Here is a 27660-nt window from a genome sequence, read left to right as displayed (position 1 = left end):
CTGCTGCAGAGGATGAGTTCATTAGAGTTACCAGCCTCAGAAATTGCAGCCCAAATAAATGATTCACAGAGTTCAAGTAACAGACACATCTCAACATAAACTGTTCAGAGGAAACTATGTGAATCAGGCCTTCATGGTCGAATTGCTGCAAAGAAACCACTACTGAAGGACACCAATAAGAAGAAGAGACTTGCTTGGCCAAGAAACACAAGCAATATACATTAGACCGGTGGAAATGTGTGCTTTGGTCTGGAGTCCAAATTTGAGATTTTTGGTTCCAACCGCCGTGTCTTTGTGAGATGTGGTGTGGGTGAACGGATGATCTCCGCATGTGTATTTCCCACCGTAAAGCATTGAGGAGGAGGTGTTATGGTGTGGAGGAGCTTTGCTGATGACACTGTCTGTGATTTATTTAGAATTTAAGGCACACTTAACCAGCATGGCTACCACTGCATTCTGCAGCGATATGCCATCCCATCTGGTTTGGTCTTAGTGGGACTATCATTTGTTTATCAACAGAACAATGACCCAACACACCTCCAGGCTGTGTAAGGGCTATTTTACCAAGAAGGAGAGTGATGGAGTGCTGCATCAGATGACCTGGCCTCCACAATCCCCCGACCTCAACCCAATTGAGATGGTTTGGGCTGAGTTGGACCGCAGAGTGAAGGAAAAGCAGTCAACAAGTGCTCAGCATATGTGGGAACTCCTTCAAGACTGTTGGAAAAGCATTCCAGGTGAAGCTGGTTGAGAGAATGTCAAGAGTGTGCAAAGCTGTCATCAAGGCAAAGGGAGGCTATTTGAAGAATCTCAAATATAAAATATATTTTGATTTGTTTAACACCTTTTTGGTTACTACATTCTTCCATATGTGTTATTTCATAGTTTTGATGTCTTCACTAGTATTCTACAATGTAGAATATAGATAAATCCTTGAATGAGTAGGTATTCTAAAACTTTTGAACTTTTTACATGTGGGTAGAGTTAACATTTTAGTCATTTAGCAGACGCTCTTATCCAGAGCGACTTACAGGAGCAATTAGGGTTAAGTGTCTTGCTCAAGGGCACATTGACAGATTTTTCACCTAGTCGGCTGGGGGATTAGAACCAGCGACCTTTCGGTTACTGGCACAACGCTCTTAACCACTAAGCTACCTGCCACCCCCAGTTAAAGTGACTATGCATAAATAATAAACAGAGTAGCAGCAGCGTAAAAGAGGGGGATGGGATGGGGTGGGGGGGCAGTGCAAATAGTCCGGGTAGCCATGATTAGCTGTTCAGGAGTCTTATGGCTTGGGGGTAGAAGCTGTTGACAAGCCTTTTGGACCTAGACTTGGCGCTCTGGTACCGCTTGCCGTGCAGTAGCAGAGAGAACAGTCTGTGACTAGGGTGGCTGGAGTCTTTGACAATTTTTAGGGCCTTCCTCTGACACCGTCTGGTATAGAGGTCCTGGATGGCAGGAAGCTTGGCCCCAGTGATGTACTGGGCCGTACGCACTACCCTCTGTAGTGCCTTGCGGTCGGAGGCCAAGCAGTTGCAATACCAGGCGGTGATGCAACCAGTCAGGATGCTCTCGATGGTGCAGCTGTATAACTTTTTGAGGATCTGAGGACCCATGCCAAATCTTTTCAGTCTCTTGAGGGGGAATAGGCTTTGTCGTGCCCTCTTCACGACTGTCTTGGTTTGTTTGGACCATGATAGTTTGTTGGTGATGTGGATACCAAGGAAATTGAAGCTCTCAACCTGTTCCACTACAGCCCCGTCGATGAGAATGGGGGCGTGCTCAGTCCTCTTTTTTTTCCTGTAGTCCACAATCATCTCCTTTGTCTTGATCACGTTGAGGGAGAGGTTGTTATCCTGGCACCACACGGCCAGGTCTCTGACCTCCTCCCTATAGGCTGTCTCATCGTTGTCGGTGATCAGGCCTACCACTGTTGTGTCGTCAGCAAACTTAATGATGATGTTGGAGTCGTGCCTGGCCATGCAGTCATGGGTGAACAGGGAGCACAGGAGAGTACTGAGCATGCACCCCTGAGGGGCCCCCGTGTTGAGGATCAGCGTGGCAGATGTGTTGTTACCTACCCTTACCACCTGGGGGCAGCCCATCAGGAAGTCCAGGATCCAGTTGCAGAGGGAGGTGTTTAGTCCCAGGGTCCTTAGCTTTGGGATGAGCTTTGAGGTCACTATGGTGTTGAACGCTGAGCTGTAGTCAATAAACAGCATTCTCACGTAGTTGTTCCTCTTGTCCAGGTGGGAAAGGGCAGTGTGGAGTGCAATAGACATTGCGTCATCTGTGGATCTGTTGGGGCGGTATGCAAATTGGAGTGGGTCTAGGGTTTCTGGGATAATGGTGTTGATGTGTGCCATGACCAGCCTTTCAAAGCACTTCATGGCTACAGACGTGAGTGCTATGGGTCGGTAGTCATTTAGGCAGGTTATTTTGTGTCCTTGGGCACAGGGACTATAGTGGTCTGCTTGAAACATTGCTCTCAAGAGAAAACTGAGCTGCACTTCCTAACCTCCTGCCAAATGTATGACCATATTAGAGACACATTGTCACACCCTGGCTCTGGGGACTCTATATGTTGAGCCAGGGTGTGTAGATTCTATGTGTTTTGTTTCTATGTTAAATTCTATGTGTTCTATTTCTATGTTGGCCAGTGTGGTTCTCAATCAGAGGCAACGAGTGTCAGCTGTGGCTGGTTGTCTCTGATTGGGAACCACATTTAAAAAGGCTGTTTTCCCACAATAGTTGTGGGATCTTGTTCCGTTTGGTTTGTTCCGTGTTGGTTGTTTAACCTAGGACGTCACGTCATCGTTTATTGTTTTGTTCGTATTATCACTAAAGATAATAAAGTATGTTCGCTCATCACGCTGCGCCTTGGTCTACTCCCTTCAACGATCGTGATAGAAGATCCCACCATACCAGGACCAAGCAGCGTGTCCAGGAGCAGGCAGCCTGGACATGGGAGGAAGCGCCGGGAAAGGAGCTGGAGAGGTTGGCGATGGCCCAGGTGGGCAAATTGTGGTCCTGGGAGGACATGCTCGGGGGAAAAGGCTATGGGCTAAGGTTAAGGCCCTGGCGAGAGAGGAGCAACGGCGTCAACAGTGTCGTCGTCGGACGGACGAGAGGCAACCCCAGAAAATTTTTAGGGGGAGGGCTGGGTGGGCATTCCTCCTCGGAGGCGGTTCCAGCTCCGGGCTTGCCCACCACCCTCCAATAATCCCCCCGTAGCGCCCCTGGTCCGGTCTGGCCCCGCTGGCTGGAGCTGGACTGGACATCGTAGGAGCGGATTGCTTAAGCTCCGGTGTGGAGCAGCTGACCGGTACCCGACCAGGCACCGGTGACCCAGGCACGGGTTGTGCCGGACTGACGACGCGCACCCCTGGCTTGGTGCGTGGAGCAGGAACGGGCCGGACCGGGCTGACGATGCACACCCCTGGCTTGGTGCGTGGAGCAGCAACGGGCCGGACCGGGCTGACGATGCGCACCCCTGGCTCTATATGTTGAGCCAGGGTGTGTAGATTCTATGTGTTTTGTTTCTATGTTAAATTCTATGTGTTCTATTTCTATGTTGGCCAGTGTGGTTCTCAATCAGAGGCAACGAGTGTCAGCTGTGGCTGGTTGTCTCTGATTGGGAACCACATTTAAACAGGCTGTTTTCCCACAATAGTTGTGGGATCTTGTTCCGTTTGGTTTGTTCCGTGTTGGTTGTTTAACCTAGGACGTCACGTCATCGTTTATTGTTTTGTTCGTATTATCACTAAAGATAATAAAGTATGTTCGCTCATCACGCTGCGCCTTGGTCTACTCCCTTCAACGATCGTGATACACATATTTCCCTCAGATTACACAGATCCCCAAATAATTCAAAAACAAACCAAATGTTGATAAACTCCCTTATCTAATGGGTGAAATACTACAGTGTGCCATCACAGCAGCAATATTTGTGACCTATTGCACAAGAAAAGGGCAACCAGTGAAGAACAAACTTCATTGTAAATACAACCCATATTTATGTTTATTTATTTTCCCATTTGTACTTTAACTATTTGCACATTGTTACAACACTGTATATAGACATAATATGACATTTGAAATGTCTTTATTCTTTTGGAACTTCTGAGTGTAATGTTTGCTGTTAATATTTTAATATTTTGTTTACTATCTACTTCACTTGCTTTGGCAATGTTAACATATGTTTCCCATGCCAATAAAGCCCTTAAATTGAATTGAATTGAATTGAAATGGATGAAGAAAGTTTTAAACCCAGTAAAAAAAAAATTGGGCATGAAGTAATCTAAGATGTGAAGAAGGGAAGGAGGGATGAGGAGGGAGGGATGGAGGATGTATTGATGCTTTTATAGCAAATAACAGCGATCTGCTGCTATTCAGCCTCAGGTCTGAGAACATCAGAACAGGTCACGGGAGGCAAGACAAAGGAATGGCTCTGCATCTGTGTACGGCAGCAGTTTCCATAGCTCTGTAGCTCCAAGAGAAAACACAAAGATGGGTCTTTATTACTATTTGTCCCTGAACCTGTCCAAACTCCCTGTGTGTTCTTCTTCTCACATCTCCTCACACTCCCGCTCGCCTCAAAGCCTGGAACAAACACTATTAGAAACACACAAGGTTACAACCCTGCTTCCAGCTGGCACGGTCTACAGCACGGCTGTGTCGGTTCTCTCACTGTGTAGCTACCTGAACATGCGGGGTCACAGTCGATTCAAAGAGGAGTTCTGTGAAATGGCATTTCATTGATGTTTCATCTGAACTAACTAATGGGAACCGAGGTTCTGACTAAGAGAGTGTTCTTCTCTGTACAGTTAGGGTGTTATTGTGTTAGTACTCTCTGTGGGAGTGAAGGGAGGCAGACAGTAAACAAGGCGTAAGGTTCAGGAGGGGAGCGAGAGAGGACGTGGAGGAGGAAGAAGAGAGGGAAGAGGAGAAAAGAAGGAGAGGAGAGATAAAGGAGGAGCAAAGTAACTCAGATCCTGAGCTGACCCAGAGCATAGCACAATATTGATGTGATGGGTGAGAGACCACACACATGCATTCACAAACACACACACACACAAACAAAAGTACCTGAATGTGCAATCAAAGACTACCCACACATGCACACATATAGTCATTACTCTCAGATTGCAATTTTACAAAGAACGAAGGAGCAAGGCAACTTTTATCTTCATTAACATGAAGAGTCCCTTTGACTCTGTAACCAGCTCTGCTATTCTTCAGTTCACAGCAGATGGGATGAATCATGATAAATCACAGCTACCGCTCTAACCAGTAGGACCTAGTAAGGCTGCGTCCAAAATGGCATTCTATTCCCTTTCTAGTACAATAATTTTGACCAGAGCGCACTGGTCAAAAGTATTGCACTATAAAGGGAAAGTAGTGCACTATAAAGGGAATAGGGTGCCATTTGGGATGCACCCTAAGAGACCAGTAGGGACCCACAACTCCCAGTAGGGTGTGCCAGGCCACAGTGGTAGTCAGAGAGTGGAGAGGACTGAAGTCTGTTCCGATGTAAAGATCAAACCACTGACTCTGCAGGGGAGAGATGTTGAATATGGAGAGAGGAACTGCTGTGTGTGGTGTCTTCGTTACAAATGGAGCCTTTTAAAACATGCAGAGGATGAGACAAGTGAGTGTGTGAGAGAGTGTGTGCATGTCGAGTAGTGTTACCTCTCTTGGGAATCTTAGCACAGCTGGGAGTAAATTACAATTATAGTGTTTAACCGTTTTATCGGCACTTAGAGGCAGCAATACACTGCCGCTCCCATGTATGTTACGGTACTTAAAACACACAAATTTACATACATACACACACACACACCAATCAGTCGACTATAAAATACCGTGTTCTATTGATGGATGAATCCATCAACCTAGAGTGAAGTCATCTCTTAAAGGACATTGATTTTTAGTGTTGTACAGCACACAGACCATTAAATATGACTCTATAAGATATGAGTGACTGATCACAGAGAGACAGCGCAAGAGAGAGAGAGGGAGGGAGGGAGGGAGGGAGTGAGGGATGGAGGGAGAAAAAGAGCAAAGAGGAGTGGAGCAGAGAGGGAAAGAGCAAAGCAAGAGAGGGACAGAAATAGAGGGAGAGAAAGAGTGAGTGAGAGGGAAGAGAGAGAGAGAGAGAGCGAGAGAGAGAGAGAAAGTAGAGGGGCACCTTGTTCCTGTGCTGTGCTGATATGTAGTTTTGGCTTGTCTTGGTGCCCATTGGCCAGTTGACTGCTACGTCCTCTGGCTCGCTGGCTGACAGGAGGCCGAGGTGGTCAAGGCGCTCTGGGTGGCTTCTCTTCTGGCAGAGTGGTGTGTCTGTGTGTGTGGTGTGTGTGTGTTTGTGAGTGTGTGCATGTGTGCGTGCGTGTGTGTCTGTGTGTCCGTGTGTACGGTGACTCATGCCACCTGCAGGGAGACAGAGCAGTGCCAGCCGCCAGGCCTGGAGAACATTACTCACCATCAGGACCCGTCTCTCTCTCACACACACACACACACACACACACACCCACACACACACACACACACACACACACACACACACACACACACAAGGACACACACACACACAGAGAGAGAGAGACAGAAACACTCACACACACACACACAAATTCAAAACTCCACTGCCAGTTTATCATGACCCTTTGGAAAAGAAAAATATACACGCATCCCATTGGTTCAGGTGCAGGACAGAAATAGCGCATGAAAAAGTGAATAAAATCATCATCACTAATATGCTCCCCAACACACAACTCAGAAGACATGGAAAATGTTTGGATCCCCACATAGACCCCTTTTCTACTCTGTCTGTGTTGTGTCCCTGAAGAGAGGGATGGATTGAGGTGGAGAGATGGAGTGGGACAGTGTAGTGTTGGACAGGGGTTGATGCAGAGGGGAGAACACAACAGGAGGTCTACACACAGACAGACGTGCTACACCCAAGCATCTAGCCCTACTTTTCCACTACTGTATATGGCAATGAATGAAGATGAATAATAGTCTGAAAGGCCTACAGCTGAACAATGGTATTGTTCCATCCCACTGGGAACACACTGGTTGAATCAACGTTGTTTCCATGTCATTTCAATGAAATTGCGTTGAACCAACGTGGAATAGACGTTGAATTGACGTCTGTGCCCAGTAGGATTGTTCTACATTTTGGACATTGATAAAATGAATAGAAATCATTTAGACCTTTATCATCAGACCTGAAGTCAGTAGAACCTGAGTATTATATAACCGGTCCGTTTTGTGGCTAGGACATTTGGCGTGTCACACAAACCACAGTAGCCTTTAGTGTGACTGTGAGTGAAGAGACAAGAGTGATCTCTATCCGTCTATCCCTCCATTACCACCATCCCTCCATCCTTAAGCCCTTAAGCAGCGCTGTAGTTAAAACTCCCTAAAACTCTGTTAAGGCAGATAACATGTGTGAGGCGAGGATAACGTTGATATAATATCATCTCTACAACTGACACCCAATGTTCTGTCCCGGGTGCTAACAAAACCCATCACACGGCATCAGACAGGGAGAGCTAGGCTAGGAGCTGTCTGTCAGAGCGCTTAAATCGCCTCTTAATCACACAGAGAGAGGCTCTTATTTAAAAAAAAAAAACATTTTAATGTAACAGCAGAGTTTAACAGAGAGAGCAATGGTAGAGGGAGATGATGGTGATTTGTGATTAAATGATTTCATCACTGTATTAGGGTATTAAGACAGCCATGACATAGATTACTTCTACATCCATTTTCATTCTGATTGGCAGTGATCCAAGATCCCAAAATGGGAAAATGAGGAACATGAGGCAGGCTGGCTCTGATGCTGTGACAGACGGATCAGTGGCGGTAACCACAGCTGGTGTACGCTGCTACCGCCACCTGCTGGCGATGTGGGGCATGGCTGTGGCGTATGCCCTCTCTCCTCTGAATCTTCTCCTTTCTCCTTTTTTTCTCTCTCATTCTATATTTCTATCTCTCTCCCTTTTTTCTTCTATGTCTTAGCCCCTGGAACTGTCAGTTTGAAGTCAAAGAACATATAGAGAGAGAAACTGAGAGGCAGAGAGTCATCTGCCATTAGATTATCACCCCTTGCCTCCCAGCACTCTCTATCAGAGAGGTTTGTGTTCAATCACGACGCCTCTGTTTGTCTCAATCATGACGTCTCTGTCTCAATCATGAAGCCTCTGTCTCAATCATGACGTCTCTGTCTCAATCATGACGTCTCTTTCTCAATCATGACGTCTCCGTTTGTCTCAATCATGACGACTCCGTTTGTCTCAATCATCACACCTCTGTTTGTCCCCGATCCTGTGTGACTCCTCATCATGGTGCTCTGACCTAAATACCCTGATACGATCTTCCTCCACTATCTATGTCTCAGACACAAACCAGGGTCTGAAGTTACAGCCTCAGAAGGAGAAGAGGAGAAAGGAGAAAGAAAAGACAAATAGAAGACAAACAACAACAACAGTGGCGAACGAAACGAAACACAAAGTGGCTGCGAGTTCATTAATTAGCATTTCAAATTGGACAAACTCAAGATGACAGGGTCGTGCTTGTCAAATCAGATCATGCCCTGGCGGTCGGAGAGAAGGAACGGGGATGAGAAGAGCGAGGGAGGGGAGGGAGGAAGAGGGAGAGCGCTCAGAGCTAAATGCCGCTTGCTGCAGCTGCTTGATGACTGGGCGCCAGCGGTTTCTTTCTCTCTCTCTCTCTCTCTTTCTCTCCCTCTTCTCCCTCTCATCTCCTCTGATTACTCTGGCCCGCCCTTCCTCTCTGTGCTGTCCCCTAGCGAATGTCACTGCTGTCTAAATAAGATGTGACAATTAAAACATCATCTTATCTTTAGGCTAAGAGGAGGAGAGGAGGAGAAGAGAGGAAGAGGGTGGATAGGGTCCCTGCTCGTCCCTGGGTGTAGGGCTACGGCACCACAGGAGACCCACATGAAAAAATATTACAGTTTACTATAGAATACTACAGTACTTACTATAGAATTCTGTAGTAAACTGTAGTATACTGTAGAATACTATACCACACACTGTAGTATCCCTGGTTCATGTGTAGTACTTACTATAGAATGTTGTAGTATACTGGAGAATACTATAGTAAATACTACAGTATTATCAGCAAAAACACTCAGTAGTAAATACTGCAGTAATGTCAGCAAAAACATTACAGTCCGCAAAAACACAACAACCAAAAAATACTATTGTAAATACTACAGTATTTAATTTGCATATACCCTGCCCATTTCCCTCCCCCATATCCCAATTTGTGCCACCCATAAGTGAGAAACCTACATGCCAAGTATAGACCATATATTGTGTTCCCTACAGGTTATAGAAAAGAGCAGAAGCGCTGACTCTCCGGTCAGAATCCATTCCTGTAGACCTACAGGTTATGGAACATTTTCTTTTAGTATTTCTCCAGTATGTTTCCTCAAGGAGAAAGCACCCCCCTATACTATCTATTTCACTTGCTTTGGCAATGTACACATATGTTTCCCATTCCAATAAATCCCCTTAACATTGAATTGAGAGAGAGAGAGAGAGAGAGAGAGAGAGAGAGAGGGGTGGTGGGTGTAAGCTCCTCGCTCCAGGGCACTCTGCAGGGAGGCAAAGAGGGAAAGAGAAGAAGAGTGACAATAAAGAGGGGAAGGAGAGAAAAGAAAGAGATGATGGAGAGGACTAAGAGAAAGAAGAGAGAGAGAATAGAGGGAGATGAGATGTATCCTCAGAGTCAGGAGGGAGAAGAGGGAGAAGGAGATAGGATGGAAAGAAGAAGTATGCTCCTGCAAGCAGCCATATGTTGGGGAATTTGTTTACGGTTTCCTGTCCTGCATGCGATCAACAGCCAGTTAAAAAGGACTACAGTGCAAGGGGAAAAGTACTGTATCAAAGACCTTGGGAGCTGGGAGCTGTACCAGGGAGTAAGGTGGTAAGATGTGTGTGCTGGGCTCTATACCAGCCTGCCACAGGGCACAGGGCTGGAACCAGCACCAAACAGCCCTATCGTCACTGGGAGGCAGTTTAGCCAGTAACCATGTGCCCTGCCCTGGGTAACCACACACACAAGGGTACACACGCACAAACACACACACACACACTGTACTGAACATAATGCAGTAGACACAAACTTATGTTTTGGTGCGTATTTATTATTTGGATCAATAGAATAGGCAATATTGTATCACTCGACGCATTGCATTGATTCCATAAATATATCTCTTACATCTAAGTATACATAGAACTTTACATAAAACAGATATTGTGCTTCACTTTCTAGATACAGATAGAGAGATAGGTCAATCAAGGCAATCCAGGTCTACAGTAAACGACAGACATTGGTCCAAGATAGAACACCTCTACACAAATCACCATTATTATTATTGTGACAAAGGGATGTTTGATTAGATGTCAGTTTTCCTTTCAACAGATTGTAGATTTAACATACATTTTAATATTAAATGTGCACAGCAACTGGCCTGGAATGATATTACTAATAGTAGTGCTACTTAGACTTGTCTGTGCTTTCTTTGACACCAGTGATGTGTGTATCATTCTACCACTCTCTAGGTTCAATGCTTAAGACATCAGGGATCTCTCTCACTCTGATATATCAGGGGTTCTTTTCAGTGCCCTCTTTTAATGAATTCATTATTCTCTTTTAGCCGTACTAAAGTGCTTTCCATGAGAAACTTGCTCCGCCATTTAAGCTCACTTTAAAATAGTTATATTTGTTCAAAATAAAATTCTAAAATCCTCCATTCAAAATAGAAACACCATATTAAAAACAATGTTTTCGCATGACACGATTCAAACACACACTTGCATATAATGATACTGAAATACATAATAACCTTCATAGGTAACATGACCCTTTTAAAGGTCTATTGAGTCAAAGTGGTTTAACATTAGTTGCTGGTCATTGCTATTCCTCGAAATCTTCTGCTGGTAATATGTGAATGTTAACCCTTTAGCAGGGCTGCCACACCAGGGCAGACTATTGAGATCTGCACTGTCTGTGTGTCAGTTCTGCGGAGGGCAGGGTGTGTGAATGGGGAAGTCGTGCGCAATTTGAGCGGAGTTAGAGTGGAATAATATTGCTACTGACTCTATGGAACTTCAAATTGAACATCCAGTATACTGCAATCTGAGTAAGATTATTGCACATTTAAAAGAGCTCACATTTATAGAGGTTACACTGCCGGCTGGATATTTGGTGTGTGTGTGTGTGTGTGTGTGTGTGTGTGAGAGTGTGTGTGTGTGTGTGTGTGTGTGTGTGTGTGTGTGTGTGTGTGTGTGTGTGTGTGTGTGTGTGTGTGTGTGTGTGTGTGTGTGTGTGTGTGTGTGTGTGTGTGTGTGTGTGTGTGTGTGTGTGTGTGTGTGTGTGTGTGTGTGTGTGTGTGTGTGTGTGTGTGTGTGTGGTGTTGTTGCATGGATTTATGTGCGCAATAAATTCCTGTATTGCTTTTATGTTGTATGTCTACATGTTTGTCTGTGTGTGTGCATGTATGTCTGTGTATATGCATATACAGTGTGTGTGTGTGCTTGTCCCAGATTCCCACACCACTGTGTCTTGGTTACACGAGGACAGACCAGTCACTCTGGGTCCGGCCGTACTGTAACCAAGGAGAGAAAAGGTAATGAGAAGGTCAAAGGTTAAACTGGGGTCAAACAGGCATAAAAACACAGGCAAACAATTAGTAGTCACAAGCTGTTTTAACTCCATTGCTACAACACAGTGAATGGTGAAACCGAAAACACAAAACAATAACAAATATCCCAAGCAAATCTTGCAAACTCAGCCACACACAGAACAACAACCAAATCAAAACAGAATGTTCCTGAACTGTGACAACCGTGTAGACAAATCCAATTATTTACGTCTCATGTTGTAAATTAGTTCTAATGGACGGAGTCGTGAAAGTAAATAAGCACCCGCTAAGAGAAATGCAATTTCTAATTAACATGAAAGAGAAACGGAGGGCCGTGTTAGTAAACCCATCTTTCATCCCTCTTCTCATCCCTCGCTCCCCTCGTCTTAGACAACGCGTTTGTTTGTGCCCAATGTCGTCTTCTTCTTGGAGAGGCGGGTGCCGCACGCCATTCTGTTTCTCATCCAAATGAAATGTCAACAGATTTAACATCAGGCTGGAGTTTTTTGGCATTTTGTCGATGTTATTGTTCATTAGGCTCCTCCGTCTCTCCCTCTCCCCTTCCCACCTCTCTCTCTCTCTCTCTCTCTCTCTCTCTCTCTCTCTTGTTCAAGCAGCTTCATTTGCGGCGTCTTGGCTTTGATCACAAAGGCTGAGACAATAATTAGGTTTGTGTAATTACAGCAGGCATCTTTAATGAGAGCTTTCAGGACTGTGTGTCTACCCTATCTCCCATCCCTGCCCAGCCATTACTACATTAACCTCCCTCTCTCTCCTCTGTCTGGCTGTGTGTCGGCGCCACAATGAGCTACAGGGGGGAGAGAAGCTATCGCTAGGGCCACACATACACTCAGATAAGGTTTACATACACAGGCAGGCAGACATGCACACACGCATACACACACACAGATACACACACACAGCACTAGTGATTGGGCAAAGGAGACGCACGCAAGCTCTCACACACAGCCGTGGCAATGAGGAGATTTAGAGGAAAAATGATAATCACCTGACCTAGCCCTGACAGGGTGAAATGATATGAGGCAGAGATTAACACAAACACACATAAAAGAGAGACGGCCAGACAGAGAGAGAAAGAGAGAGAGAGAAAGAGAGAGAGAGGGAGAGAGAGAGAGAGAGAGAGAGAGAGAGAGAGAGAGAGAGAGAGAGAGAGAGAGAGAGAGAGAGAGAGAGAGAGAGACCAGAGATACTGAGAAAGATCTACACTGAATTAATGACCCACTCAGTTTACCACCCCCACTAGCAAAGATATTCTGGTAAGCAGGCAGGGTGAGTGTGATGGTATCCATTTACAGCTCTTAACCAAGGCAATAAAGTGTAGAATAAAGAGATATGTGGTAAGCTACAGGGCAGAATACACACTACACTTTACTAATACAAAATAGCCCTGATACATTAACACAGGGTAGACAGAATCTAGATTAATCTAGTATGTATCTCTATGGAATAGACTGTGTGCTGAGGATGACATCAGTCTAGGTCAGAGAGTTGGCAAGCCCTGATGTCCATCCAGCTGTTACCATTACTGTGGGAGAGGCCACATCTGCTGTGTGTGTCTGCCTGCATACGTATGTGTCTGGTTGCGTGCGTGACGGACAACACTGTGCTTGCCTAATTGTATAGCTTCCTTCACTGTCCCTGTCCACTTTCTGGGCTCGAATTAGTGATCCACTGCTTCGCAAACACACGTGACCGCCGCCTTGACAACGTCTTAGCCAGTTCCAATTTGATTACGCAAGTGGAGGTTACAGTACAATCTAACTCTGTTTCACGTGTCTCACTGGGCACACACTGGTTGAATGAAATTACTTTGAACCAACATGGAATAGACGTTAAATTGATGTCTGTGCCCAGTGGGGTGTGATCTTACCTGTATATCTGTGAGCTCCTTCATCAGTCTAAGAGGCCAGCTGGGGACAATCCTCCTGGCAGGGGATATGTAGGTTCTAGAGAGAGACACATACACACACAATTCAAAAAATACTAACTTTCTGGAGTAGCTGTTCAGCGGTTTATGACAAAGTGCTAAACATGTGAAAGAGCTTGATTGTAATGTTTTGATTGCTTGCTTGATTGCATCATTCCTTAATCCATTTGTCATCCATCCATTCATTCATCCATACGTTGTAAGGGTAGTGTACGGGTAGTGAGCTGTGGTTGTGTACCTCTCCCTGGTAGAGTACGCGTCCCACAGGACTGACCACACATGCAGTAACCAGAGCCAAACATCTCCTTAACACGGCTCTCTTTCAGAGCACAGCGCAGGTCTGCCATGGTCAGGTAGCGCTCACACACCTTAAACTCCCCCTAGAAGAGGAGAGGAGAAGTGGATGAGGAGAGAAGGAGGTGGAGGAGGAAAATATGGACAGGTTTCTGTAAACGCTTAGCTACTCATCTCTGCTGAAGACTTCCTGTATTCTGCACAATATGTCTCTCTCTCCCTATAAATCTCTCTCTATATACCAGGGCCTCTCCACCCTGTTCCTGGAGAGCTTACCCTCCTGTAGTGTTATCACTCTAACCCCAGTTGTAAATAACCTGATTCAGTTTATCACCCAGCTATTAAAATAAGGTACGCTAGATTTGGGTTGGAGTGAAAACCTACGGACGGTAGCTCTCCAAGAACAGGGTTGGAGAGCCCTTCTCTCTCTCTCTCTCTCTCTCTCTCTCTCTCTCTCTCTCTCTCTCTCTCATCTCTCTCTCTCTCTCTCTCTCTCTCTCTCTCTCTCTCTCTCTCTCTCTCTCTTCTCCTCTCTCTCTCCTCTCTCTCTCTCTCTCTCTCTCTCTCTCTCTCTCTCTCTCTCTCTCTCTCTCTCTCTCTCTCTCTCTCTCTCTCTCTCTCTCTCTCTCTCTCTATCTTCTCTCTCTCTCTCTCTCTCTCTCTCTCTCTCTCTCTCTCTCTCGCAAGATTAGGGTTGGAGTGAAAACCTACAGGATGGTAGCTCTCTCTCTCTCTCTCTCTCTCTATCTCTCTCTCTCTCTCTCTCTCTCTCTCTCTCTCTCTCTCATACCCCAGTGTGGTATCTTAGTTGCCAGATCTGCCTGTGCTTTAGCCAAGTCCTCCAAGATTCCTTGTCATGCTATACATGTATCTGATCTGGCAACCAGGCTACTGGTTTAATGGCCAGTGATAGCCGCTGGTATAGTTGCTTTGCCCCTGTAACAGATGGAAGTACCCCTGGTGGTATGTCCATGCGAGTGTCCAGTCCATCTTTCCCTTAAACCCCTAGTGCCATGGCAAGTTCAACCCTCTATCTCTCTCTTGCCCCCTAGCTTGTGCCCTGTGTAGTTGTTGAACTATGTTGTGTCTTACCCCTAGAGAACACATTGTACCTGCCCCCCTCTTACCCTCTCTCTCTACATATACAGTACCAGGTAAAAGTTTGGACACACCTACTCATTCAAGGGTTTTTCTTTATTTTTACAGTTTTTGACATTGTAGAATAATAGTGAAGACATCAAAACTATGAAATAACACATATGGAATCATGTAGTAACCAAAAAAGTGTTAATCAAATCAAAATATATTTTATATTTGAGATTCTTCAAATAGCCACCATTTGCCTTGATGACAGCTTTGCACACTCTTGGCATTCTCTCAACCAACTTCATGAGGTAGTCACCTGGAATGCATTTCAATTAACAGGTGTGCCTTGTTAAAAGTTAATTTGTGGAATGTATTTCCTTCTTAATGGTTTGAGCCAATCAGTTGTGTTGTGACAAGGTAGGGGGGGGTACACAGAAGATATCCCTATTTGGTAAAATACCAAGACCATATTATGGCAAGAACAGCTCAAATAAGCAAAGAGAAATGACAGTCCATCATTACTTTAAGACATGAAGGTCAGTCAATACGGAACATTTCAAGAACTTTGAACGTTTCTTCAAGTGCAGTTGCAAAAACCATCAAGTGCTATGATGAAACTGGCTCTCATGAGGACCGCCACAGGAATGGAAGACCCAGAGTTACCTCTGCTGCAGAGGATAAGTTCATTAAAGTTACCAGCCTCAGAAATTGCAGCCCAAATAAATGCTTCACAGAGTTCAAGTAACAGACACATCTCAACATCAACTGTTCAGAGGAAACTGTGTGAATCAGGCCTTCATGGTCGAATTGCTGCAAAGAAACTACTACTAAAGGACACCAATAAGGAGAAGAGACATGCTTGGTCCAAGAAACACGAGCAATGGACATTAAACTGGTGGAAATGTGTCCTTTGGTCTGGAGTCCAAATTTGAGATTTTTGGTTCAAAACGCTGTGACTTTGTGAGACGCGGTGTGGGTGAATGGATGATCTCCGCATGTGTAGTTCCCCCCTTGAAGCATGGAGGAGGAGGTGTTATGGTGTGGGGGTGCTTTGCTGGTGACACTGTCTGTGATTTATTTAGAATTCAAGGCACACTTAACCAGCATGGCTACCACTGCATTCTGCAGCGATATGCCATCACATCTGGTTTGGGCTTAGTGGGACTATCATTTGTTTTTCAACAGGACAATGACCCCTCCAGGCTGTGAAAAGGCTATTTGACCAAGAAGGAGAGTGATGGAGTGCTGCAACAGATGACCTGGCCTCTACAATCCCCCGACCTCAACCCAATTGAGATGGTTTGTGATGAGTCGGACGGCAGAGTGAAGGAAAAGCAGCCAAAAAGTGCTCAGCACTCCTTCAAGACTGCTCAGCACTCCTTCAAGCATTCCAGGTGAAGCTGGTTGAGAGAATGCAAAGCCGCCATCAAAGTAAAGGGTGGCTATTTGAAGAATCTCAAATCTCAAATATATTTTGATTTGTTTAACACTTTCTTGGTTACTACATGATTCCATATGTGTTATTTCATAGTTTTTATGTCTTCACTATTATTCTACAATGTAAAAAGAAAAGTAAAAAAAAAAAAAACTGGAATAAGTAGTAACTTTTGACTGGTACTGTATATACAGCGCATTCGGAAAGTATTCAGACCCCTTCCCTTTTTCCACACTTCGTTACGTTACAGCCTTATTTTAATCATTTAAAAAAATGATCATCAATCTACACACAATGCCCCATAATAACAAACTGAAAACACGTTTTTAGAAATTTTAGCAAATTTATAAAAATAAAAATAAAAAACAGAAATACCTTATTTACATAAGTATTCAGACCCTTTGATATGAGACTCGGAATTGAGCTCAGGTGCATCCTGTTTCCATTGATCATCCTTGAGTTTTTACAACTTGATTGGAGTCCACCTGTGGTCAATTCAATTGATTGGACATGATTTGGAAAGGCACACACCTGTCTATATAAGGTCACACAGTTGACAGTGCATGTCAGAGCAAAAACCAAGCCATGAGGTCGAAGGAATTGTCCGTAGAGCTCCGAGACAGGATTGTGTCAAGGCACAGATCTGGGGAAGGGTACCAAAGATTGTCTGCATCATTGAAGGTCCCCAAGACCACAGTGGCCTCCATCATTCTTAAATGGAAGAAGTTTGCAACCATCAAGACTCTTTCTAGAGCTGGCCGCCCGGCCAAACTGAGCAATTGGGGGAGAAGGGCCTTGGTCAGGGAGGTGACCAAGTACCCAATGGTCACTCTGACAGAGCTCCAGAGTTCCTCTGTGGAGATGGGAGAACCTTCCAGAAGGACAACCATCTCTGCAGCACTCTACCATTCAGGCCTTTATAGTAGAGTGGTCAGACGGAAGCCACTCCTCAGTAAAAGGCACATGACAGCCCGCTTGGAGTTTGCCAAAAGGCACCTAAAGACTCTCAGACCATGAGAAACAATATTCTCTGGTCTGATGAAACCAAGATTGAACTCTTTGGCCTGAGAACCAAGCGTCACATCTGGAGGAAACCTGGCACCATCCCTACAGTGAAGCAAGGTGGTGGCAGCATCATGCTGTGGGGATGTTTTTCAGTGGCAGGGACTGGGAGACTAGTCAGGATGGAGGGAAAGATGAACGGAGCAAAGTACAGAGTGATCCTTGATGAAAACCTGCTCCAGAGTGCTCAGGACCTCAGACTGGGCCGAAGGTCCACTTTCCAAAAGGACAACAACCCTAAGCACACAACCAAGACAATGCAGGAGTCTGAATGTCCTTGAGTGGGCCAGCCAGAGCCCGGACTTGAACCCGATCTAACATCTCTGGAGAGACCTGAAAATAGCTGTGCAGCGACGCTCCCCATCCAACCTGACAGACCTTGAGAGGATCTGCAGAGAAGAATGGGAGAAACTCCCCAAATACAGGTGTGCCAAGCTTGTAGCGTCATACCCAAGAAGACTTGAGGCTGTAATCGCTGCCAAAGGTGCTTCAACAATGTACTGAGTAAAGGGTCTGAATACTTATGTAAATGTGATATTTCAGTTTTTTATTTTTAATACATTTGCAAAAAATTCTAAAAACCTGTTTTTGCTTTGTCATTATGGGGTATTGTCTGTGGATTGATGAGGGGGGGAAAACTATTTTATCTGTGGAAACAGTTAAGGGGTCTGAATACTTTCCGAATGCACTGTATATAATTATTTCTCTCTCATACCCATTTCCTGGTGAGTTCCAGGATGCTATGCCGTGTGATCCCAGGGAGGATGATTCCATCCAGAGGGGGCGTTGCCAGCTCCTCCTCTGGAGAGAAAAACATTGTATGCACAAATGAATTAAACAGGTCATTTAGTGTCAATGGAATATCCCATCTGAACCCAGTTTACATAGATAAGAAAAAGTTAAGAACAGCACTGGCTATGTAAGACTGCAGCTGCTGTGATACACATTTTGCCCACTAGATGTCGCTGATGTACAATCGGACACAAAGATCAGTTTCCTGTTCAGTAATATTATGTCCATATCAACAGATCCAGAAGAGAATGGTTGTGTTCCCCTGCTCAGACGTTGCTGACGCATGCCAGATCTTACAATGCCTGGATAGGTATTTTAAGTATCAGCTAATCACGTCATATGTTCTAGCAATGATGTGGCATGCAACCATTGGTTGATGCATGCAATGTCTGAGCATGGGAACGCGACCTATATTTCATTTGGCCTTGTCGAACTGCTATAGCCCTAGTAAAGCAAAGGTATTATCTCTAATCTCATTGTCTATGACGCTCAACGTGACCATGATTACCTCCTTTCTCATTATTCCAGAAGAGGAACATGTTCATGGTTCCGACCTCTGTGATTTGATGGTCGTCTCCGTACAGCCAGAGGACCTGCTGGCACCCATAATCCACTGCTTCATACTGGGCGTAGATAGATGCTCCGTAGTTCCTGTAAACAAACCACCGTGTTCATGTTCATTTTAATCCACAAACAAGAGTTGTCAGTTGACATTTAAATTCCATGTGTCCAAATTATTTGACACTGTTCCATTTGTTAGAGTAACCTAGCGTGTGACCCTATTGTGTACTGTACATAAATCGTGTCACAATGAAATCCAAAGCTATTTAGAGTTGAATCTGGTGTAAAGCTGTATTAGTACTGTTGGCAGGGTGGGGATATTAGGGTCAGGATAAATGAGTACAACACGTTGCAAAGCAAGCAATTTTACTGCATCTCAAAAGAATACTGCCATGTCTGACCTGCCTTTACTCAAAGGGTACAGTAACCAAACTCAATCCTACTTGTGGTATGTAGGATATTGGAAAATAGCCTCTGTCTCTTTACCCTCCATCTTACAGTCTCCAGTCCCTCCTCTAACCCTCCCATCTTACAGTCTCCAGTCCCTCCTCTAACCCTCCCATCTTACAGTCTCCAGTCCCTCCTCTAACCCTCCCATCTTACAGTCTCCAGTCCCTCCTCTAACCCTTCCATCTTACAGTCTCCAGTCCCTCCTCTAACCCTCCCATCTTACAGTCTCCAGTCCCTCCTCTAACCCTCCCATCTTACAGTCTCCAGTCCCTCCTCTAACCCTCTCATCTTACAGTCTCCAGTCCCTCCTCTAACCCTTCCATCTTACATTCTCCAGTCCCTCCTCTAACCCTTCTATCTTACAGTCTCCAGTCCCTCCTCTAACCCTCCCATCTTACAGTCTCCTGTCCGTCTTCTAACTCTCCCATCTTACAGTCTCCAGTCACTCCTCTAACCCTCCCATCTTACAGTCTCCAGTCCCTCCTCTAACCCCCCATCTTACAGTCTCCAGTCCCTCCTCTAACCCTCCCATCTTACAGTCTCCTGTCCGTCTTCTAACTCTCCCATCTTACAGTCTCCAGTCCCTCCTCTAACCCTCCCATCTTACAGTCTCCAGTCCCTCCTCTAACCCCCCATCTTACAGTCTCCAGTCCCTCCTCTAACCTTCCATCTTACAGTCTACAGTCCCTCCTCTAACCCTCCCATCTTACAGTCTCCTGTCCCTCCTCTAACCCTTCCATCTTACAGTCTCCAGTCCCTCCTCTAACTCTCCCATCTTACAGTCTCCTGTCCCTCCTCTAACCCTTCCATCTTACAGTCTCCAGTCCCTCCTCTAACCCTCCCATCTTACAGTCTCCAGTCCCTCCTCTTACCCTCCCACCTTACAGTCTCCTGTCCCTCCTCTAACCCTCCCATCTTACAGTCTCCAGTCCCTCCTCTAACCCTCCCATCTTACAGTCTCCAGTCCCTCCTCTAACCCTCCCATCTTACAGTCTCCAGTCCCTCCTCTAACCCTTCCATCTTACATTCTCCAGTCCCTCCTCTAACCCTCCCATCTTACAGTCTCCAGTCCCTCCTCTTACCCTCCCATCTTACAGTCTCCTGTCCCTCCTCTCCAGGCTCTGATGTATTTGGAGTCTGCCCAGAGAGAGACAGGCTTAGCTCCTGTACTGAAGTAAGAACCAACAGGACTCAGGATCACATAGAGTAGAGCATGGGACGGCTTCTTCACTCCTAGAGATGGCTAGGGAGGGACACAGGTCACACACACGTACACACACGTCAATAGTCGACACACTCTTGAGCTATTCACAAATTAATGATTACCACTTCACCAACAAGTATAGAGGAAGCTAGACCGAGGGAGAGCCCTGTCACAGCATATGAGAGTGAATGAGACAGTCCCTCACAGAAGGAGACAGAGAGCAGTTGGTTGGTCATCTCCTCACCTCAGTACCCAGGAAGGTGGGTCGGATGTAGAGACTGGCAGTGTCTGACTGGGGTACCCACTCCAGATCCACCTGTACCAGTCTCCTGATACACTCTACCAACTCTGCCCTGTCAAAGGCCTGGAGGAGGGAGGAGGGAGAGGGAGAGAGGGAGAGAGGGCAGATTAAAGGTTGAGCCGGGAAAGGAGAAATGGGACATTTTAGTCATTTAGCAGACACTCTTATCCAGAGCGACTTACAGTTCATCTTAAGATAGCTAGGTGAGACAACCATATATCACAGTCATAGTAAGTACATTTTTCTCAATAAAGTAGTTATCAGCAAAGTCAGTGCTAGTATGAAAAGACAAGTGTTTTTTTTGTGTGTTATTTTTTTAGATCAGAGACAAACATGTTGATGTACTGTGGAACATTGTTCAAGTCTTCAATGTACTGTACATGATATGATGACACTGTAGACACTACATATCTACACTGAACAAAAATATAAACGCAACATGATACAATTTCAAAGTTCATATAAGGAAATCAGTCAATTGAAATACATTCTTTAGGCCCTAATCTATGGATTTCACATGACTGGGAATACAGATATGCATCTGTTGGTCACAGATACCTTTAAAAAAAAGAGGTAGGGTGGTGGATCAGAAAACCAGTCAGTATCTGGTGTGACCACCATTTGCCTCATGCAGCGCGACACATCTCCTTCGCATAGAGTTGATCAGGCTGTTGATTGTGGCCTGTGGAATGTTGCTCCACTCCTCTTCAATGGCTGTGCGAAGTTGCTGGATATTGGTGGAAACTGGAACACATTGTCGTACATGTCAATCCAGAGCATCCCAAACATGCTCAATGGGTGACGTCTGGTGAGTATGCAGGCCATGGAAGAACTGGGACATTTTCAGCTTCCAGGAATTGTGTACAGATCCTTGCGACATGGGGCTGCGCATTATCATGCTGAAACATGAGGTGATTGCGGCAGATGAATGGCACAACAATGGGCCTCAGGATCTCGTCACGGTAGCTCTGTGCACTCAAATTGCCATCGATAAAATGCAATTGTGTTCGTTGTCCATAGCTTATGCCTGCCCATACCATAACCCCACCGCCACAATGGGGCACTCTGTTCACAATGTTGACATCAGCAAACCGCTCGCCTACACGACGCCATACACGTGGTCTGCGGTTGTGAGGCCGGTTGGACGTACTGCCAGATTCTCTAAAACAACGTTGGACTGCAGGAATGTCCACCAGAGCTGCAGTCAGCATGCCAATTGTACGCTCCCTCAAAACTTCAGAAATCTGTGGCATTGTGTTGTGTGACAAAACTGCACATTTTAGAGTGGCCTTTTATTGTCCCCAGCACAAGGTTCACCTGCGTAATGATCATGTTGTTTAATCAGCTTCTTGATATGCTACACCTGTCAGATGGATGGATTATTTTGGCAAAGGAGAAATGTTCACTAACAGGGATGTAAACAAATTTGTGCTCAAAATTTGAGAGAAATTGGCTTTTTGTGCGTATATTTTTGTTCAGTTTAAATATAATATTATTTTCCAGGCTGAAGGCTTGTCCTGTATAGTACCATAGCCTGTACTGTGTGTGTTCTTACTGGCAGGCAGGCCCTCTCTGCAGACTTGGCCATACGGTTCATGTTGAGCATGGGTCTGAAGAGACGCACTTTGTCATCAGCACCCCGGTATGCCTTCATACCCTCAAACAACTGACCACAGAACAGAGGAGAGGAGAGAGAGACAGGGGTTAAGACTGGCAGACAGGAGAGAACCACTGACCTCTAGTCATTCTCTGAACAGAGTGAATATACTAAAATGTAAATGCAAATGTAATGAATGAGGACCAGAATGGGAAAATGGCTTCCTGAACCTATGTGTGTGTGCTAGTGAGTTACAGTACATATGAATGTACATGTGAATGTACCTGAGTGGCGCAGTGGTCTAAGGCACTGCATCGCAGTGCTAACTGTGCCACTAGAGATCCTGGTTCGAATCCAGGCTCTGTCGCAGCCGGCCGCGACCGGGAGACTCATGGGCGGCGCACAATTGGCCCAGCGTCGTCCAGGGTAGGGGAGGGAATGGCCGGCAGGGATGTAGCTCAGTTGATAGAGCATGGCGTTTGCAATGCCAGGGTTGCGGGTTTGATTCCCACGGGGGGACAGTATAAAAAAATATGTATTCACTAACTGTAAGTCGCTCTGGATAAGAGCGTCTGCTAAATGACTAAAATGTAATGTGTTGGCCATTTATGTCCAATCAACTGTCCTTCAACTATCCTAGCTGTGCCTATTCTTATCAGAGCTACAATTAAAGTATAGTACATTCACCTTAAGCTCTCAACACAAACTTTCAGCAGCACAGTCTATTTCCTGATGGAAGACACTGAAATTGGGGCTGTAAGATGTGAAGGCCATGGGGAAGGTTCTATACATACCTGTAATGTAGACGCTGATCTGTACATTTTTACCAGTGTTGGAATTGCTCATTGGTAGGCTGGTTACAGCCTGTTAAACCCCACTTGTGCCAAGTACGTTATATTTGCTAGAAATACCTGTTTAGGCCTAATCCTTTTCATTTGGGACGTTTTCAGTGTTTTTGTTTGTTTTGACAGTCGTTTTGCACGTTTTGTATATATTTCTGCCATCCTTAATTTTGTAACACATATCATTTAATAAACCTACACCTGATCTTGCACCTTTAACTTTGCCTCCTGCTGTGTCATATCCTTGAATTAATTAATGTTATTAGACATATTTAAAATACATATAGATTGCAAATACATAATTGATAAATACACACAAAATTAAATGTATGTAATAAATCTACCAACATATTTCCATTGTAGTCTTCATTACTATCAGGTTGGCAACAAGAATGGACAGCGCGAGCGTGAGACACATTAACTTTCTCACAAGGTGTTTCCTACCTGTACAGCATAGTGCATGGCTGAACAGGCTGGGTGGAGAGACAGGTTACCAAAGGGCTTGATGTGAGGTTTCTGCCAACCTCCAGCGCTGGTCCACTCTATGGTCAACATGTGGTCAGTGAACACAGTTCCAAACACCAGGTTGGTCAGGTCAGGTTTGGCCTTGTGGGTCTGGGACAGCTCAATGACCAGGTCAGCTGCCTGGAGGGAATATAGAGGACATGGTTTAGATGTAAACTCATAATACACACTGCTTTAGGTGTAATATACTGTATGCCATTGTCCACAATCACTGTTGTAAAATGTATGAGTCAAAACAATGTCCATTTGATTAAGGAGTACTTTGGGGACATTTCAAAGTGAAGTGGATTCATTCTGTGTTCATTCTCTCAAAAAACACACACTATAAGATAGTATATGAAGCCTACAATAGCAGCGGTGCATAAAGATGGTGGCTTCTATTGACTTACAACAAATGGCTCATTTGCTAAATTTGTATCACCATTAGCACGATACCAATTCTAGCTCCAAGATGCCGGCATTTAGAAAAATGTGCTGATATATTGGCGCATTGAACCATGTTGTGCGCCGTAGTTTAAAAACTCTGTGGATAGTGCTAAAAACAATGACGTCATATCTGATTTCCTCCATCTTTATGAACCTTCGCCATTGTATCTCATCAGGCGCTTCAGAGTTCTGCAACTCTTCCACTGGCCAGTAGATGACACTCCAGGCTTATACCTCCTAGGAACATGAGCCACTCAATAAACCAACACAACCACAGAGGACACCTGACACAACCGCTCTCAGGGTAGGAGTTGCCTTTACCACAGTTCTAGGATAAGATAACTCTACCCCAATCCTAACCTTAACCATGAGGGTGGGGGTAAATATGAAACTTACTCTAGATCAGTATCTAAAGGCAAATGCTCTGCTGTGGTTGGCTGCTCTCAGTGCCTGTCTGGATTAGGTCTGTCTCAGATCTACCCTTCCTGGGCTGCGTTTACACAAGCAGCACAATTCTGATATTTTACCAATCAGCTCTGAAAAAGGTCACATGTGAAAAGATCAGATGGGATTGGAGGAAAAAATATCAGAATTGGGCTGCCTGTGTAAACGCAGCCCTGTTGCTGCGTTGCATAATCTCATTACAGAGGGGAAGTGCTGGCCATCAGTATGAGAGAGCACTGTCAGATTACTCTCTCTCTTTCTCACAGTCACACATCATTGACTACAGCATTGGTTACCAATGTTTTGGCCTAATATCTCCATATACTTATCCAGCCATCTGATATAGTGATATTTTAAAACTTCAGTGTGATAAAATTGGAGAGATATGAGAGATACATACAGTATATTTTCTATATCTTCTCATTAGTTCAGAATTCACACACATCTTTTAATAAGTGCATTGCACAACAAATCACTTCTGACCTGCTGTGAAGAATCTGAGATAGGCCCATTTACAGAGATCCTGATAACTCTGGTAACTAATGTAATAGCGCATGAGACCATGATTTAGCTGTGTTAGGTGAATGAGTTCCATGTAATCCATGGTCAGCGTAACCTCACACACTCCATTGGCCAGGGATTACCAAACTATAAATACACTACATCCAGCTCAGGTGTGTCACAAAAAATGAGTCAGATTCCTGCAAGTGAGTACAGTAACAACACAGGGGTCCATATTGTATACAAGCTAGGCTCAGATACAGTACTACAGAGGTGCTCGTAGTTCAAGACTACACACCTGATGCAATTATGCGTCTGTAGCATCTATGAGGCCAGTTTCTCAGACCCTGATTAATTAATTATAGGCTTAATCCAGCCCTGAATGTCCAAGTCTTAAAATGGTCTACAGCAATGTCCAATTCTTTAAATGGTACTGCACAGCCCATGACAACTCTCTCTCTCTCTTTCTCGCTCTCTCCCCTTTCTTTCCCCCATTTCTCTCCCCCTCTCTTTCTCCTAATCAACAAATCACCACCTGCGCCTGCCGCCTACCTTGCTGTCTCCTTCCTGTGCAACATTAGAGAGCAGAGTAAATCACAGCTAAAGCCTGTGGCAGATCACAGGTCATAGCCTGATTGACAGGTGGTGCTTAGCGTGATCTGGGAAAGTGGATTATCCGCGGACACGACACAGGACCTCCTGGATAGACCAGGGCCCTCATCCTCCTCTCTCTCTACCTCGCTGAGGGCCACAAAGGGCCAAAACATTGAGTATGTGGTTAGCACAGGGGACTGGGGGCCACAGGCCAAACGAGGGGCCACAGAAGTGGTTAACCACCATGGATCTATAAAATGAACATCTCAGGAGCTCAGGTGGATTTCTTTGATTCAGTTTTGCTGAGGCAGACGTAATGTTGTTTTTGTAGGGGGATATGTGTTTTTTTGATCTAACGGACTGAGAGGCATTAGGAGAGCCATGGGGGTGGGGGGAGGTGTCCATTCTCTTTGTGTGATCTGGACCTTTTGATTGACAACCAGGGGAGGTTTTATGAATATCATAATAATATCCAGGAAACATCAAGATGGTGCAGCTGGGCTCCTCACTGAAGGCAAGTGATTCACCTGATTCACCACACTGAATAGAGGGAATGGCGTATCCAGTTTGCCATACACTGACAAACTTCAAATGTCTTGTGATTGCAGTTTACATGCAATATAAATTACTATTGTAGCAGTATGTGCAATATCTGAACTGTTCCACATTACTATACCATTGCTGTACCACATGCCTTTGCACACGCTTGAAATGAATGAGGGAGTGATCAAAATGTGTTCCACAGAATAATGCTTGTTGTATACACATTGTACCACAGGGTAAATGATTAGAATGTTACCTTGAAGCTGTGGACGCTGTCATCCATTCCGTTACTGCTGGATACACCTTTACCAGTGCCCTGGGAGGACATTGTAAACAACTTTATATAGATGGCAACTTTACATAGGTTGTAAACAACTACATATAAGCCTAAGCTTATTAAAACATTCACACAGATAGTCTATTTACTTTAACTAACAGGGTTAGTTATAAAAAATAAAAATAATTGGTAACAGCATGGGAAGGGGAGCGGGGAGCAGGGAGAGATTGGGGTTGTTGGAAAGAACAGTGAGGTTTGCTGACCTAAATTAAATGAGGATAGGAAAAGGTATTGTCTGTGAGGGCCTGTGTGAGGCTTGAATTCCCTGCTCTGCTCGGCACAGCACAGGAGCTCATTTTACCTACAGCAAGATGATAGTCTGTCACCAGGTGAACTGAATGCTTACATTTACATTAGGCCACCATCACTCCAATTGCAAAGGCCTAATAATAATATAATAATAATTATAGCAGGCATAATAATCATAATAAGAATTGTGGTTGTTTTAGATTATACAATATAAGCTATTTTAACATGTGATCATGCAGTAAATACTGTGAAATAACGTCACTGATTACCCCCCATAGTTATTATTAGCCATTGGTAGGAAGCCCATAAAAACACAGGTTACTGTAATAGACAGGCTGGTTATAAGAGCGACGCGCGAATAACAGAACATCCCGTCGGCGTGATGCAGTTATATAAAATGTGTCGTCATATGCTACAGTTGCCATCTCAAAACACATAGGGCTAAGCAATATAGATATGTTACATATGTTTTCATCGGTATAACAAAACACTGCTGTGACAGAAAATCTATAACAGACGCCGTTGAAACAAATGTATTGAATTATAATCCTACTGTCTGTGTCGGTCGTGCGCGCTTTAGTGTTTACTGAACGAGACCTGCGTCAGGAATTCTTATCCCGTCACTTTCAGAAATAGGCAACGATAACGTATAGGTTAGCAGTGTCGAGGACAGCCAGCATGACCGTTTTTCGGTTACTGGGAAGAGGACATTTACCTTGAGAGATGGAGCGTTCGCTGCTGATGAGGGGACGGCTGTAGCACTCGCCATGATGAATCATAAGCAACCGAAG

General features: G+C 44.9%; 1 protein-coding gene across 1 annotated transcript; it reads right to left on the bottom strand.

The window, feature by feature from the left end:
- Nucleotides 1-11358: 11358 nt before the first annotated feature.
- LOC311139616 (branched-chain-amino-acid aminotransferase, cytosolic-like) lies at nucleotides 11359-27660 on the bottom strand. Its single transcript, XM_084174527.1, is given in 13 exon segments — nucleotides 11359-11642; nucleotides 13570-13599; nucleotides 13601-13645; nucleotides 13865-13912; nucleotides 13914-14006; nucleotides 18219-18304; nucleotides 18804-18946; nucleotides 20389-20549; nucleotides 20755-20874; nucleotides 22367-22477; nucleotides 23695-23895; nucleotides 26540-26599; nucleotides 27585-27660. Coding segments are annotated over 13 exon segments (1191 nt in total). The 5' UTR covers nucleotides 27639-27660; the 3' UTR covers nucleotides 11359-11603.

The sequence above is a fragment of the Coregonus lavaretus genome, assembly GCF_964263955.1.
Source record: "Coregonus lavaretus genome assembly, chromosome: 13".
NCBI classification, from domain to species: domain Eukaryota; kingdom Metazoa; phylum Chordata; class Actinopteri; order Salmoniformes; family Salmonidae; genus Coregonus; species Coregonus lavaretus.
Note: the sequence above shows the minus strand (reverse complement) of the source record. Positions and strands in the feature narration are given on the sequence as shown.